Source organism: Balaenoptera ricei, chromosome 1, assembly GCF_028023285.1.
Source record: "Balaenoptera ricei isolate mBalRic1 chromosome 1, mBalRic1.hap2, whole genome shotgun sequence".
NCBI lineage: Eukaryota > Metazoa > Chordata > Mammalia > Artiodactyla > Balaenopteridae > Balaenoptera > Balaenoptera ricei.
This window is the reverse complement of record NC_082639.1, coordinates 86,018,489-86,034,856: the sequence shown is the minus strand read 5'-3', so window position 1 is coordinate 86,034,856 and position 16,368 is coordinate 86,018,489. Positions and strand designations below refer to the sequence as shown.

General features: G+C 36.3%; 1 protein-coding gene and 1 non-coding gene across 3 annotated transcripts in view; both read left to right on the top strand.

The window, feature by feature from the left end:
- Window positions 1–16,368, top strand: part of DPYD (dihydropyrimidine dehydrogenase) — an 809,798-nt gene that overhangs the window by 355,831 nt on the left and 437,599 nt on the right. For both annotated transcript variants that reach the window (XM_059926787.1, XM_059926794.1), the window contains exons 10-11: window positions 225–394; window positions 15,917–16,127. In XM_059926787.1, coding sequence (XP_059782770.1) covers window positions 225–394; window positions 15,917–16,127 — 381 coding nt within the window. The remainder of the gene's footprint in view (window positions 1–224; window positions 395–15,916; window positions 16,128–16,368) is intronic.
- LOC132355047 (small Cajal body-specific RNA 2) lies at window positions 3,924–4,327 on the top strand. The gene has a single exon (XR_009499516.1). It is a non-coding gene; the product is annotated as a small Cajal body-specific RNA 2 (non-coding RNA).

The following is a 16,368-nucleotide window of genomic DNA, read 5'->3' as shown; positions in this document are numbered from 1 at the left end:
AAAAAAGAAGTTAAAGGTATTGACTATGAAATTACATGTATGAGCATATTTTTAAAGTGGGAATAAAACTGTCTTTCAATGAAGCAGAATAATTTGATAGTGACACTCCATCCTCGAAAACTGCAAGATGCAATTTTACACTGCTTTGAGTACAAGTATCTTTTGAGCTGTCATGCAGAAATGGTTTCTCTACTTGAAAATGGGGTCTTCCTTTCATCATTCAGGAATGTGTGCCTGTCACTCTCCATTGCCATCGATACGGGGAGCCGTGATTGTACTTGGAGCTGGAGACACAGCTTTCGACTGTGCAACATCCGCTTTACGTTGTGGAGCCCGCCGAGTGTTCATCGTCTTCAGAAAAGGCTTTGTTCATATAAGAGCTGTCCCTGAGGAGGTAAAATGGAACCATCAGAAAATATGGAGTTGTCATGCAACAAATTTTAGAAGATGTAACTGTTAATGTGCAGTCTCCTAGTTTAAATCATTAGACTGTTCTTCAGATTGTGAGACGCACATTTAAAAATTTCTGGGTTACCCATAGTTGCTTTTTCTAGTACAGACATTCAAAGTAAAAGAAAATTATTTTATAATACTGATTTGGATACAATGAGAAGTTTATCTTTGTCAATACACAAGTGCTTCTTATTCTCAGGGTTAATATCTTTGAAAGGTACTGTATTTAACTAGTAACAGTGGAATGTGCTAAGTCTTGCATATCCAAATACTAGATACTCTTCACAAAATATATGGATATTAATTAGGAGAATGTGGTAATTAGAGACATTCGGAATTTTCCATAAGTCAAATTTACAAGCTGCATTCAGATATATATATATATATATATATATATAATACTTATAGTTAATTCATTCTGCTATGAAGGCAGTAGAACAAAGAGGTTTCCATTTATTTCTTAAAAGAGCTCTAACATAAGCATTATTTAGAATTAATAATTAGTTAACTTACTAAAAATGACAGATTTAAAATCATTTCATTCTAACAGGTGACTGGTGACTAATCTTGGGTGAAACATCAGCTGGGTACATGCACCACAGACTTCTCAAATTTTAACATTAAGGAAGATAATGCCTTATAAAGGGTATTAGTTCTGAGAACAAGAACCAAATGTATTTATAGAAAGATAAATTACTCATTTTATCCAAATCAGTATTATGAATTTGATTTGCTTTAGAATGCCTGAACATATTTGGAGTCTCTATTCTAGGCAAGAATTATAACTGTAGTCAATAGGTAATTTGTCACATATAGACTAACCACATTACAGATTAATCTCACTAAAATATCAGAGTCACCACTGGTTCATGACTGAGTTAAAAATGTCAACTTTATTCTCCAGGTTTTTCTCTATCCACTCTACCCTTTCAGACTTTTCCAAAATCCAAGGTGGAGATAGTCTTGTAATCATAGGAGTTTTTTCTGGAGCACCATTTTATTTTACTTATTTTTTATTTATTTATTTATTTAAACATCTTTATTGGAGTATAATTGCTTTACAATGGTGTGTTAGTTTCTGCTTTATAACAAAGTGAATCAGTTATACATATACATATGTCCCCATAACTCTTCCCTCTTGCGTCTCCCTCCCTTACACCCTCCCTATCCCACCCCTCTAGGTGGTCACAAAGCACCGGAGCTGATCTCCCTGTGCTATGCGGCTGCTTCCCACTAGCTATCTATTTTATGTTTGGTAGTGTGTATATGTCCATGCCACTCTCTCACTTTGTCCCAGCTTACCCTTCCCCCTCCCCGTGTCCTCAAGTCCATCCTCTAGTAGGTCTGCGTCTTTATTCCCGTCTTGCCCCTCTTGCCCCTAGGTTCTTCTGACCATTTTCTTTTTTTTTTTTAGATTCCATATATGTGTGTTAACATACGGTATTTGTTTTTCTCTTTCTGACTTACTTCACTCTGTATGACAGTCTCTAGGTCCATCCACCTCACTACAGATAACTCAGTTTCGTTCCTTTTTATGGCTGAGTAATATTCCATTGTATATATGTGCCTCATCTTCTTTATCCATTCATCTATTGATGGACACTTAGGTTGCTTCCATGTCCTGGCTATTGTAGATAGAGCTGCAATGAACATTTTGGTACATGACTCTTTTTGAATTATGGTTTTCTCAGGGTATATGCCCAGTAGTGGGATTGCTGCGTCGTATGGTAGTTCTATTTTTAGTTTTTTAAGGAACCCCTCCATACTGTTCTCCATAGTGGCTGTATCAATTTACATTCCCACCAACAGTGAAAGAGGGTTCCCTTTTCTCCACACCCTCTCTGGAGCACCATTTTAGGCATCAATTAGTGCAATCTTATCATGGTACAAATAAAAGGAAAACAGCTGTACTGGAGTAAAGTGACTTGCCTAAGATAAAAAAAGACAGAAGCTAATTTGATTCATCTTTGTCTCCTCATGCATAGCATAGGACCTCAGCAAATAATAAGTACTTGAGCAATATGTTTTGAACTAAATATTTTAAATCTTATTTTTCTAAATCTAAAGTCAGAGAAGTTTTCATTATGAAAGGCTGCACCTTGAAAGTTGGAAGGGAAGACACCCCTGAATGACAATGTCAGTTTACTTCATACTTTATATGATAGTCATCTTCCATTGGCAAGGGTCACTAGAAATGAGTAGTGGCTATTTCTTCTGCATAAGTAGAACACACATAGACACACAAAACGAGACCAAATAATTAATTACTTGAGAAGGTAGGAGTTTTGTTTGCTTGTTTGTTTTTTTGTTTGTTTAATCAACCTACATTTATTGAGCATCCACTGTGTATCAAGCACTGCTTTAGGCAATTGGAATACAGCAGTGAACACATCAGATAGAAATTCTTGCCCTCATGGAGCTCATACCTAGTAAGGAAAGACACTCAACCAAACAAATTGTCACATAAATGTATGTTGAACAGTGGTTAATGCAATGGAGAAAATAGTTAAAATAGGAGTAAACAAAGTGTGAATTTGGGGAGAGGGTATGGTGGAAGAGGAGACAGGACTTGCCATTTTAAATGGGGTGGTCCAGGAATGCCTCTCTAATATGATGACTTTGGGGATAGAGATGAAAACATTGAGGGAATGTAGACATTTGGGAGAAAAAGGTTCCATATCAAGGTAAATGCATTCATCCTTGATTGAGGAAGGCTCTTGGACTTCTAGGAATAGGGGAAAAAAAAAAAAAAGTCAGCATAACTGGAACAGAGTATGAGAGGATAGTATGTGGCAGTATGTGGTGAGGTCTTGTAAGTGTTCATAAGGTCTTTAGTTTTTACTGAGTGAAAGGGTAAACAACTGAACTGTTTTGAGCACACAAACATCAAGATCTGAGTTAAATTTTAAAAGGACTGCTCTACTGATAATTGACTAAGGGGGATTGGGTCAGAAGCAGGGAGGCTATTCAGGGGCTAATTGTTAAAGCGGCTGGATTATAGGAACGAAAGGATCAGAGTCCAGGCATGGCTCAGTCAGAAGACCAAAGCTTGGTGGGATGAACTGTGTTTATCAAAGTATTGGGAGGAAGCTATGGGTTGGTGGGATAACTTGTTGTACGCCTGCAGTTGAACTTAGTAGAACTCAGGCGGATCTGGGGCTTAATTAAAACTAGAAGAACAAACGTTTGGATGTTTATTGTTAGCTTACAAGAAACTAAAATGTTTACATGGTCTTAAAACTACTGAGCTGTGAGCTCTATGAGAACAGTGCCTTGATCATCACTTTTTTCTTCCCCTGCCTAGCACAATCGATGCCACATAAGAAGTGTTCAACAAATAATTGTGGAATGAATGTTTTCTGGAGAGAATAAGCATCCAGGGCTTCTAGCATTAAAAAGGCTCATAGTTTCCAAGTTAGATAAATGTAATTACTTGATTTGGTATACATCAAAGAGGCCCACTTCCGCCCTTTCACCGGAGGGAGAGCGGCGTGGGGTGAGGCTGGGTAGAACTGTGGCGAGGTGTGTGGAAGGCGCCTGCCGGCTGAGTGTGTGAGTGGACGCGTGAATGTGTGAGTGCGCGCGTGGTGCGTGCAAGGCGAGTGCGTGCGCCCGCCCCCGTGCCCCTCTCCCGGCCTACACCTTGATCTTATTTGATCGGGTTGTGACTCCAGCCCCGCCGGACCAACCCGAAATGAAAAGCTCCCCTCCTGCGAAGCTGTGCAGCGAGGCCCCTTGGGCGGTGGCAACGCTGCGGTCCCGGAGGTCCCGGAGCTGGTCCTACGGGGCCCGGCGCTCAGAAGTGATGAATTGATCAGATAGACGAGGCTGGGCTTGTCCTGGGCCACTGATTATCGAGGCGATTCTGATCTGAAAAAAAAAAAAAAAAAAAAAAAAGAGGCCCAAGACATGGTAGTGCTAACACTTATGAAACTGGTAAGTCAATATCATGCATCTACTTCAAGATACAGGTTTTGAAAGAATGTTCTCAGACAAATTTTCAACCTGTATGAAGAATTTAATATCAAACCCAGTTTCTTTGTATTTCTTCTATTCCTCCTATGCTTTCTACCCCCAGTACACACAAACTGCAATCACACTGGTTTCTTTGAAGTCAATGAAGATTGACATTTAGAGTTTTTCTCAAATATGTATATTGTTTATTGGGCTTTGGCTCTTTGATGGAATTTGGAAATAACATAATTTGTCTGTTGGTAAAAGGCCTTACTGTCAGGCATGTCAGCATGTATATATCCAAATCTGTGGTCTAATTCTCAAATGATTTTTGAAGGGGGAGGGAAATACAGAACAATATAAAGTTTTCCCATCATTTAGTGGCAAATATGAATTATTACATAGGCCAGTTAGACTTAACAAGGAATTGTTACATGGTTAGTAACAAAGAACCATATAATTAGATCCAGAAATGTTTTAATCTACTAAGTTAGGAGGCACCACTGATAGATTCTGCAGTGACAAGCGCATCCCATTTCTCTAATGCAGAGGTTTTCTTACTTCAGTGTGCATCAAAATCACCTGGAGGGCTTGCTCAACACAGCTTGCTGGGCCCTAGTCCCAATTTCTGACTGAGTAGCTGTGGGATGGGCCTGAGAATGTGCATTTTTAACAAGTTCACTGGTGATGTTGAGGCTGCTGATCTGCTGCTCTAGTGTACCATCAATGTGGCTTCCAGCTGTCTAATTAGAGCCATAAGCAGTGTGGTGTTTGGGGGCACTTTCCATCTTAGTTAACGAAGCATTAATGCTACAGGATATAAGGTTTGATGAAATGAAGATATGGAGGCATCATCAGCGTACTGATGTAATTCTGATTCCAAATGTCTTTCAGTCTCCCTTGTGGCCTCACACACATGCTAAATAGGACGCTACTGACAAACTAGCACTGCTCAGCCATGGGTCCTTAGGGAAACCAGCCAATCATTCAGCACTGTCCTCTAAGAAGATGAGGGAAAATCTGTTAATAATTCCCTCCAGAACTTTCTGCAAGCTTAAATAGGTGAGATTAAATTTCACAGGATAACAGAATCCCCAAAAACGCTGGTATTAAAAGTTGTTGACAGATCAGATAGAACTGCAAGAATGCTTTAGGCAGTTGGGAATCCCTAGAAGGAGGCATGAAGGTCAGGACTCAACAGACCCTCTTGAGTTGATAAATTTAAAGGATAAGGTTAGGGAAGGACTTTGTAGTTCTTATTAATTATTACTGAGAAGAATATGGTACAAAATTATTTTAATAGCGTAGTCCCACACACAGAGAACATACCAAGAATCTATTGTTCACATAGTCAATTTCCCAATGGCAGCAAAACATGACAGGTCTTTAATTCTGCTATATTTTAAACGGGCTCTCTATCTTACTCCCTAGCACCCCCTGGCTTCCTCCCTGTTTATTTGCCAAAATGATAACTGATTTAACTTTGATGATGCCTGTTTCTATGTATTTTAGCTATTCAGATGGTCAACTATTTTGATAACGCTACTTTATTATTTTTAATAATAAAATAACAGAACCAGATTGCCTGGTCTGTTAGTCAAAAATTTCTTCAACTATTATTACAACTCTGAAATAACACATCTTAGTGTGAAAAAATATACCTTTTAATTGAATCCTTCTGGTACCACACAGCATGCCCCATTATAGATCATTCATGTGGCATGATCCGTAGGTCTCCCCTCAGATATTTTTAATATCAAATAATCATGTTAAAGCTACATCCGTAGATACTTTCATCATCTAAATATGGCTAACTAAACATTTCCTACCAGTAGCTAACGTTTTCTAGTTTTTTAGTTATGAGAGATATGACCGTGGGACTATTTTTAGAAAATAAACTTTATAAGGTGGCAAATTTAATTTTACTTAGTAAGGGTGATGCTTATAGCAGCTCTTCAATATTTGTCACCTGCACATCATTTCGGTTGACTTTCTCCATGGAAGGTAATCAGAGACCTGTTAGCATGGTTGGAGATATGAAGGTACCTGCAAACAAACACACACACACAATTGTCCCCAGGAACACAAAGTTAATTAATGGTAGTTAATGACTCCCTTGGTACTAAGATATTAAGTATGCCTTTAATAATTTATGATGATGTGGGAATGACATTCCAAGGATCTGTATGTGTTTACATTTTGAAAAGCCTGAAATTTCAGTGTAGTATGAGAGGTAGAATGGAACAGTCAAAAAGGAATTAACTAAAAGTTGAAGTACTTGGTTCTAGGTTATATATTCTAGTCTGATGTGCCCATCTGTAAAATCAGTGTTATAACTATGCTTCTCAGAGTTCCTTCTATTTCCCCAAGTTCTGTATTTTGAACATTTAGAGAAAGATCTGTGAATGATAACGGAATCTGGACAGGAAGGCTTTATCTCTTCATAGAATGAGAGTAACTCTGTACTGAAAATTTTAGCAATATCTATAAATATTACACTTGAAACGAGTTGCAATTAATGTTTCCTCAGTCAGTTGGTGAGGTAAAATCTGCTGCACTCAAGACATGGATATCAAAGAAGCTGACAGGTGTGGTTGTCAGAATTCTACACTACATGTGATAATTCAGATGGTGAGTGGAAAAAAAGGACTGTAAGTAGGCCAGGAGCCAACAAATCCTGTGCCCATTCATGATTATATATTCTAAATGCTTAATTATTTTAAAAAATCCCAAGGGGGTGGCTGCATTGTGTTGACTTAGGAATATCTGTAGAGCTCAAAACTATGTACCTTTTTTTACCAACTTTCCAATGTACATATATATACTATATATGTGAAAAAAATATATATACACATACATACACACAGATTCATTAACAGTGAACATTTTAAACTGGTATCAAGTCACTATCAAACCTTATTAAATAATGATATTTTGTTATTACTCTATTAAACTTTATGTTGCTATTACTCTATTAACTTTTATGTGAAATTTAGAAGCGCCTCTCCCATTAATAATATTCATCTCAGCTTTCCAATATCTTCTTTTCTTATATATAAATTGAAAATATTAAAAATTAATTTGTATAATTTTTTAAACACATGTTCGACATGCATACAATTTAAAAGATAAAAATAAATGAAAAGCACGCATGGATTAATGCAAAAACCAAAAAAAAATGTCATTCTTTTTTTTTTTTTTTTAAGATTTATTTATTTTTTTATTGATTGATTGATTGGTCGCTATGTTGGGTCTTCGTTTTTGTGCTAGGGCTTTCTCTAGTTGCGGCAAGCGCGGGCCACTCTTCATCGCGGTGCGCGGGCCTCTCACTATCGCGGCCTCTCCCACCGCGAAGCACAGGCTCCAGACGCGCAGGCTCAGCAGTTGTGGCTCAGGGGCCTAGCCGCTCCGTGGCATGTGGGATCTTCCCGGACCAGGGCTCGAACCCGTGTCCCCTGCATTAGCAGGCAGACCCTCAACCACTGCGCCACCGGGGAAGCCCCTGTCATTCTTTTTAAAGTGATTTTTTTTCTCTTAAGAGGTGAGCTCATCCTTCAAGGTCTGCTCTAAATGTCATTTTCTCTTTGAAGGCTTCCTTAATCCCATTCTAATTAGCCTCTCCCTCCTGTGAGACCTTATATCTCTTTATGCTTCCAATATTAGAGCACTTACCGCATAGGGTAGTTATTACTTTATACTCATCCCACAAATTAAAGTGCAGTCTCCTTCAAATGGATTGGCTCATTCAACTTGGGTCTGACTGAAAGTATAGAATAGTGCTTGATCCAAGACAACAGATCAATGAAGCATGTTGAATAAAATATTTTAGGGACATTGAAAACCTTATAGGAAGACTTTAAATGAATATGAAATATTCAAAATATATAATTTATATTTATATATATACATATACCTCAAAATTACTTCTGAGAGCTTTTAAATAAGTAGTTATTGTTATTTAATTATTTATATTTTAATTTAAATTTTTAAAATGTATTATATTACAATATCTACCTAGTATTAAAAGTAGATTGAAAAATGTTAATTGTTCCTGGTCTTCAGTCTCTTAAAAAATAGCTGAGAATTTTTTTAAAAAAAAAGGAAAAAAAGAAATTCAACCAAGCAATGTATGAAACCAAAGGAAAAATGAATAAAAAGTTGTAGAATCAGAGAGGATTAATGAGTTGCATAAAACAGAGGATCCTGATTTGTACAGAATTTATATGAAGAGGCATTTCAAGATGGAAGAAGGTACTGCAAAGGCACCAAAGTTATGCAGAAGGTAATTTTGTGAGATACTCCAATAGCCAGGAATGCTTGACTGTAGCAAAATCTAAGATGAGGAACAATAAGAGCTAGTCAGATTTAAGAAAATGTTGTCAATCATAAATGAGTAATGTTTAAAAATACCCTCTTCTTGTTAGAAAAGATGTATTTTATGATACCTGTGCAAAGGCATTTTAAGCCTATAAATTATGCATGCATTGCATTTCTGGTTTTTGCAGCTCAGTCATGACACAAAATAGTTAAGGGGCAACTATATTAAATGTGTAGTACAACTCTCATGTGAAGAAATGTTTCCTTCTGTTCAAGATTCTTCAATTTTAAAAGCTTAAAATTAAAAGAAGCCAAATGCTTGTAACACCATAGGAGGTACTAAAAGAAGGAAACTCAACTTGTGGTTTCAGCAAACTTTTTTGCCCAAGAAAAGAATAATTGCAGAATTAGCTTGTAGATTCCAGAGAGTGGTAAGCATATCAAAATTGCTCTGCATTCCACCACAGACTGTGAGTCTGTATAAACCAAAAAGTACAAAATACATTAGGAAGTTTTTAGTAAATTAAAGATGAGATCAAGAGTGGATCGTCAGAGTTTACTGACTCTTTCTTTATCTTCCTTCGTCTCCTTGGTAACCAAAATAACCAGAAGATTGGATTGTGAAATCAAACTCATATGAATTAGAGATATAACTTGCATCGAGCTTTATAAATAATTTCAAGGATATAAGTAAACATGAAGTGTGGGGTAAACAAGAAGAGGTGAAGACCGCTAGTACAGTTCTCCAGGTCCCATCCTGCTGCATCAGGGTGTGCTTTTATCCAGAATAATGTAGGGTCTCTAAGTAACATTTGTAGCTCCATCACTTACACAAAAAGAAGCTGTTTTAACTATAAAACATCTCCAGTTTATACTCAGATAGTTACATAGTTTATTTGACTCTTTAGAGAGAGCCTTGCTGTATAAATCCATATTTCCCAGGTTTTGTTTACCATAGCAATCCTAGACTAGCAGGTATATCTTGCCAAAAGCTTTACGCAGATAAGGGCTCTCCCACTTGCAAATGCTGGTTGATAGTTTGTTTTCCATTAACATGTTTACAAGGGGATTTAACCAGGTCACTTTCCTTTCTTTCTTGAGATTAACTCTTTTACCGTCCTACATCTTCCCTCACCAAAGGAAGATAATCTATTCCATACCAGAATTTCTCAGTAACTAATTCCTACTCATCCTTCAAGATTAGTTTATGCTGTGTCTTTTCCAGGCTGACCTTTCTTGACCTGCACAACTGCTGTGTAAAATGCCCTTTTATCTGTCATTAGAACAGAAGGTGTTTATATGTTATCACACAATATAATTGCAGATTTGTCTGCCTCTATGAGATTTTTGAAAGTAGGGATTATTTTATTAACTGCAGCACCTAGCACCATTTTTGTACATAATAAGTACTTAATAAATGTATGGTAAATTTATAAATTAATTGGACTCATTATGTAGTATGAATAAATTTAACAGTGATGAAATAAAAGATAATATTGTCCAGGATTATCACTGGCCAAAGCAGACTACCAGACAATTTTGATTTGAAATACCATCTCTGAGGTCCTCATGTTCATACAGAATTGATAACTTGTTAAATGTCTAGCTATTAGAGGATAATCTTTACAAAGAATATAGTTTCTTCATATCGTTTCTCAAACTTTGGCAACTAGAATTTAATGTATGCTAGTTTTGAATTCTGCTAATTATGGTTTATAACCTATGCTTACTTTGCCTATATGCAATCTAAAAATGAGTTGGCATCATGCTTTTAATTATAGTAAATTAAGTTGTTTCATAATTTCCACAGTATGATGCCTGTAATATTAATCAGACCAAATCATCACATTACATAAAGTTAATCATTAAAATGATGATCATTATTGCATGTTATAGCACTCTATTTTTATTTCAGTCTGCATCAACCACATATTTTCCCTGAATATGGAGATAAAAATCAAAGCTAAGAAGTGTTTTTTTTTTCACTTTCCTCATACAGTATGAAAAGAAAGTAACAATTTGATTTATTGAACCTCAAAAATGGAACCTTATAGATGCTTTTGTCTTTTATTCCCTTGAGTAATTATTGGTGGAGAAAAAGACAAGAGATATTTGTATGTTTGCTTGATGTACCAGTTGTTCCTCATGAGAACAGGCTCCATCAAACAAGTAAATAAATACGTGTGCCATGAACAGAAGTGTCCATATACCAAACTCTGAGCTGCTGATTATTAATGATCATTAACAAACATTAGGTATTAAAAGGCACTAACACTGACATCTGTGAACTAATTAGCACAGAAGGCTGATTAATTTGAACAATAAAATATTAAGACCCACTGCATGAGGTTAGACCACTGGTCACTTTGGTCCATCATTTTCATATGGCAGTGTAACTGACATACTGAGGAAAAGTACCATTTGCTTTCTGATTTCAAACTCACAACATAGGATGTTCTGGTCAGGTAGCATGTCTTTTGCATGCTCTGTGTTCCTTGCTTTGGGATGGATGTTTAGTAGCTGTTGACTCCACATACTACTAATTGGTTTTCCTTTTGTTAGCTTGAATGTCCTCTGGGTTTTCATATTAATCATTCATTCTGGTAAACAAAATGTTATTCAGTGTCTACTGTGTGCCAGTCATTTTGATAGATACTGATACGGCTGAAATTCACTTGATAACCTTCCATGTGGCATATCAGCTGGAGTATATCCTGATTTGCCAGGCATCTGTCTGAATGTTCATTTGTGTGTGCTTATCATTTGTTAAATATTCGAGTGTCACTCCTGGACACTGGGGATAGAAAGTTAGTAAGATATTCTTTCTGTACTTAAAGAGTTTTTTTGAAGTTTACTGTCTAACAAATAAATGTATTTAAATTCTATTTTAATTTTCCACCTTTATATCTTGAGATAATATGTTTTATGTCTGTACTATTTGCTTTATGAAGTAGTACTTCTTTGTTCTAAACGTATCCTTCCTCTGGATTCAAGGAGTCTCCATGAACTAATTTACAATATTGGGTTCATAAGTCCATCACTTGGTTCCTGTATTTCATGATTATATAGTACCTCTAAACTTACTTAGACTAGGAAGCTTGGATTTCCTCTTCCCACTGAAGGCAGCCTTTATCCAGCCAACTCCTTACCTTTAACTTGCCTTTGGCTGGATCCTTTCCTGTTCTAATTCGCCTTGTTTTGAGAGTCAACAACTGGAACCATACAAAGTCTCATTATTTCAAATATACCACAATTTCTGCCTTTGAATAAAACTGAATACCACAGGATTTTGTTCCAGCCATATCAGGATTTTAGCTAAGCTTTGCCATCTCTTAATATACCTTTGGTTTCTCTGATCCTCAGTTTCTCTTCTGTAGGAAGGAAATAATACTTCTTCCCACAAAGTGTTGGTTGTGAGGCCAGCAAGCAGCAGAGTGCCTGAGGTCGGTTGATAAATCTGTAAATCATGATGATATCCAGGGTGTTATTGGCTTTTTGAGCCACAACAGGGAGAAAAACTTGGTTTCAAGAAATACTTAAAAAATAACTAATATATAGGTGTCATATCTCCTGTGTGAAAATTAAAATGAGTTATATATAAAGCACTTAAAGGGTAGCTGCTATATAAGTATTTATTATTATTATTTTTGTCTTGTCAGACAGATTTCTTAAACAGTGAAAGTAAATTCCTCTGTTGTCCACAAATAATGCAAAGGATATTTCACTTAACATATGGCTTCACTTACTTTCAATTCTCATTTTCCTAATATTCCCCTGTTGACTAAGATATATCTTATTATCTCAGTTCTTTTTTCAATATAATATCAATACTTTCCAAATAATTACATATGTTCGTCATGTCTTTCTATCTTTCCTTTAAAAGCTTTTTCCCCTCTTTTATGTAAAATGAAAAATCTAGGTACCTAATAGCAAAATAGCAGGAAGGAGTGTGATTTGTGTCTGCTGCCCAATAGTCTAATCTTAAATGTTTGAGAAAGTAAATAACATTGCAAGTTTCAAAAGCGGAATTTTAGAATAGTCTCTTTGGGGGCCAATGTATATACCTGCTGACTTCCGTGCACTGTCAGATAGCTGGCATGAATACTAAATATTTGGTATCAACCCTGGCATATATGGAAAATTATGATATGAGCTAAGGATACATTAACATATGGTTTCTTCATGTTCATAACTCTACGTAGGTTTTAGACTAAAGCCATGGTAAGAGTACTACTAAAGCATGTTCAAGCATAAATCATTGGTAACCTTATTTTAAATTCTTAAAATTTTTGATTTGTTTGCAGTGTTCAATTTTTGTTTCTAAATTAAATGCCAAATTTGGCAAAAAGTATGTGAGATTATCTACATATAATAGTATATACTGTCTAAGTATTCATAGTTAAGAAGAGTAGAATGGGACAAAACAGACCCTAAATCAGTCTGAGACATGCTCCCAATATGTGTACAGCCAAGTTCAGGGTTTTATTTCTGCCCTCCACAGAAAGGAGTACTATTATAAATACACATCATGTATTGATTTATTCAAACGATAAACATTTGGCATTGTTATCCAGTCAAGTTTGGCATTATCATTAAAATTTAGCATCACTTGACATTTTTGAAACACAATAACTGGTTTATATTGAGCTATAAGGCACTGCATTATGCAAATAGGACAAAAGTGATACAGAAAACATATCATGGTATGTTTTATTTATTTTGTAATTTGAGGTATTTAAGGAATATTTTGCTTTCCAGACATCACACATTTTTATTTTGTAGAAAATTAAAGAGTAGTCCAAGTTTCTTGGGCCTTTCCTTTTTTCACCTTTGTTGTTGGGCTACCTTTCTATTGGAGTCATAATCCTGTTGCTAAGTGGTACTAAATAGATGGAAGAATGATTTGGGGAAAAAGTGAATTCAGAAAATGACAACTACAAATAAATTGCATTTATTTTCACCTTCTACATGTTAAGTTCTGCTTTAGGTGTTTTACATGTCTGAATTGCCTTAAACAACACCACATACCAATTAGTTAGGTATTGTTATCCCCTTCTTATATATAAGGAACTTGAAGGTCAAAGAGATTCAGCAACTATCTCAAATAAGCAATGGAAGTGGGTTTCAAAACTGATTCAGTTCCACTTACTTCTCTTTTCCTTCTAAACCATGAGCAGTTTGAGATCCACTGTTCTGTATACTTACCACCCACACTGCCCACTTATGTAGTACTTTTGCTATTGCTAACCTCTTAATTTTAAAATGCAAAGTAAAATATTGTGTGATAATAGCTTAGGTAGTTCAATTTTTAAGCCATTAAAACCAGTATTCGGGCTTCCCTGGTGGCGCAGTGGTTGAGAATCTGCCTGCCAATGCAGGGGACACGGGTTCGAGCCCTGGTCTGGGAAGATCCCACATGCCGCGGAGCAACTAGGCCCGTGAGCCACAATTACTGAGCTTGCGCATCTGGAGCCTGTGCTCCGCAACACGAGAGGCCGCGATAGTGAGAGGCCCGCGCACCGCGATGAAGAGTGGCCCTCACTTGCCGCAACTAGAGAAAGCCCTCGCACAGAAACGAAGACCCAACACAGCCATAAACAAACAAACAAACAAACAAATAAATAAATAAAACTGTTTAAAAAAACAAAAAAAAAAAACAGTATTCAAAAAATATCCTAAATAAGATGTAGACTGAAATAGCTTCATGCCAATATTTGGCAATATATTGCATTTCTCAAATTAAAAAAAAAAAATTATCATCCCTCAAAGGAGTCATTTTAGATTCTTTTTCTAATTACCCCCACACTGTTATTTTAATATCCTAGATATTCTGTATATCTGTTTATAAGCTATGGCTCTATGCTTTATGTTATCTAAGAATTTTTCTTCCCCAAGAATCAATTTTGCTCCCTTATGGACAATATTAGTCTCATGGAGAATACATGGTATAGATCAATTAAGTTCAGAAACAGCTATAATCTAAAATGACAGTAGTTCACAAAATGCCACTTCTGGACCAGCAACAAAGCATCACCTAGGAATTTGTTAGAAATGCACATCCTCAGGACTCATCCAGTCCTACAGAACTAGGAACCTTAGGGGTGGGCCTATGTGGTGTTTTAACAAGCCCTCTAAGGTGATTCTGATGCACTGTAAAGTTTGGAACCGCTAGTTATGGATAGAGTGCTGAGAGATGGGTCCATGGCTTCAGAGCAACATTGAGCAAGTTACTCTATGGCTCAGTTTTTTCATCTTGATGTAGCCCAGATAATTCCTGGTTTGAAGCCTTACACACCCAGCTTTCTCAGCCTCACTTGTCAACTGACAATCTACCTGTCTTCCATGGGGTAGGGAAAGAATAAGACTCGACACCCTCTCAACCTCTTTAGTGGGATGTTTTTACATCTTTTGAAAAAGACTACTCAACATACTGGTTAGGATCACATTACCAAATGCCTGGATTTCCTCCAAAACAGTAAGTGGAATAAATAAATATCAACATTCTGTCTTAATAGAAATCCCTTTATGGGCACGAAAACAAACAAAAACTAGGGTGTCTAATTTTATGGCACAATAAATTATGTGAGATATGTGGAATAACTGGGAATTTGTCAAGAGGAGCATACTTGTTTCCTGAAATTTTCCTGTATATTTTTACACGAAAAGTAAAAATAAATCTTATTTATTTCTTGGTTCTACAGAATTCCTCCAATCTATTTTCCTACCTACCATTCTAACCACTTACTTCCAGAGACTGGCTCACCCACTTTATTGACTTTTTTCCAGCTTAGATATATACAGTCTGGTAATAATAATAAGAATTTATTTTCATATAATGCAGGATTAAAAAGAGAACTTAACTTACAGAAATGAAAGCGTAAAGAGACCAGGCTACTGTAGTGAGAAACCTCACACATCACCAACCGTAGGGCATGCACAACCTAAAACTTGAGAAGTATCTTGTGATGCCATGATCTATAAAATTCCACATGACAACTTCAGTCTAAGACTCTCCTGAGTCAGTGATTTATAAAATGTGAATAGCTGATAACTGAATCTCAGCTTTGGTGAAAGAAAAAACTTCACGTTTATTTAAACATTATAAGCTTTAGCATGTATAATTGAATTAAAAATCAAATATTAAATAAAGAAGAAACATTTTCATGTTTTTCTCTCTTCTGTTTCATTTTAGATGGAGCTTGCGAAGGAAGAAAAATGTGAATTTTTGCCTTTCCTGTCCCCACGGAAGGTTATAGTAAAAGGCGGGAGAATTGTTGCTGTGCAGTTTGTTCGGACAGAGCAAGATGAAACTGGAAAATGGAATGAAGATGAAGATCAGATAGTCCGTCTGAAAGCCGATGTGGTCATCAGTGCCTTTGGCTCAGTTCTGAGTGATCCTAAAGGTAGAGTGCTCGGGAGCTGAAATGTGTTAGGCAATTGTCTGTTATTTTACTGCCATAATGGTTTCCAGCTTTCAGGGAATTGTTTTTCACTTGAACATTCATTTCCTTCTTCTAGTATGGAATGCAAGAAATCTTGATTTATAAGACGTAGAAATGGTTAATGTTTATAGAGAATTATTTTTAAAGTAGTGGGAATTGAGAAGAACATTAATCTTTCTTTTAAGCTTATAATCAAAATACA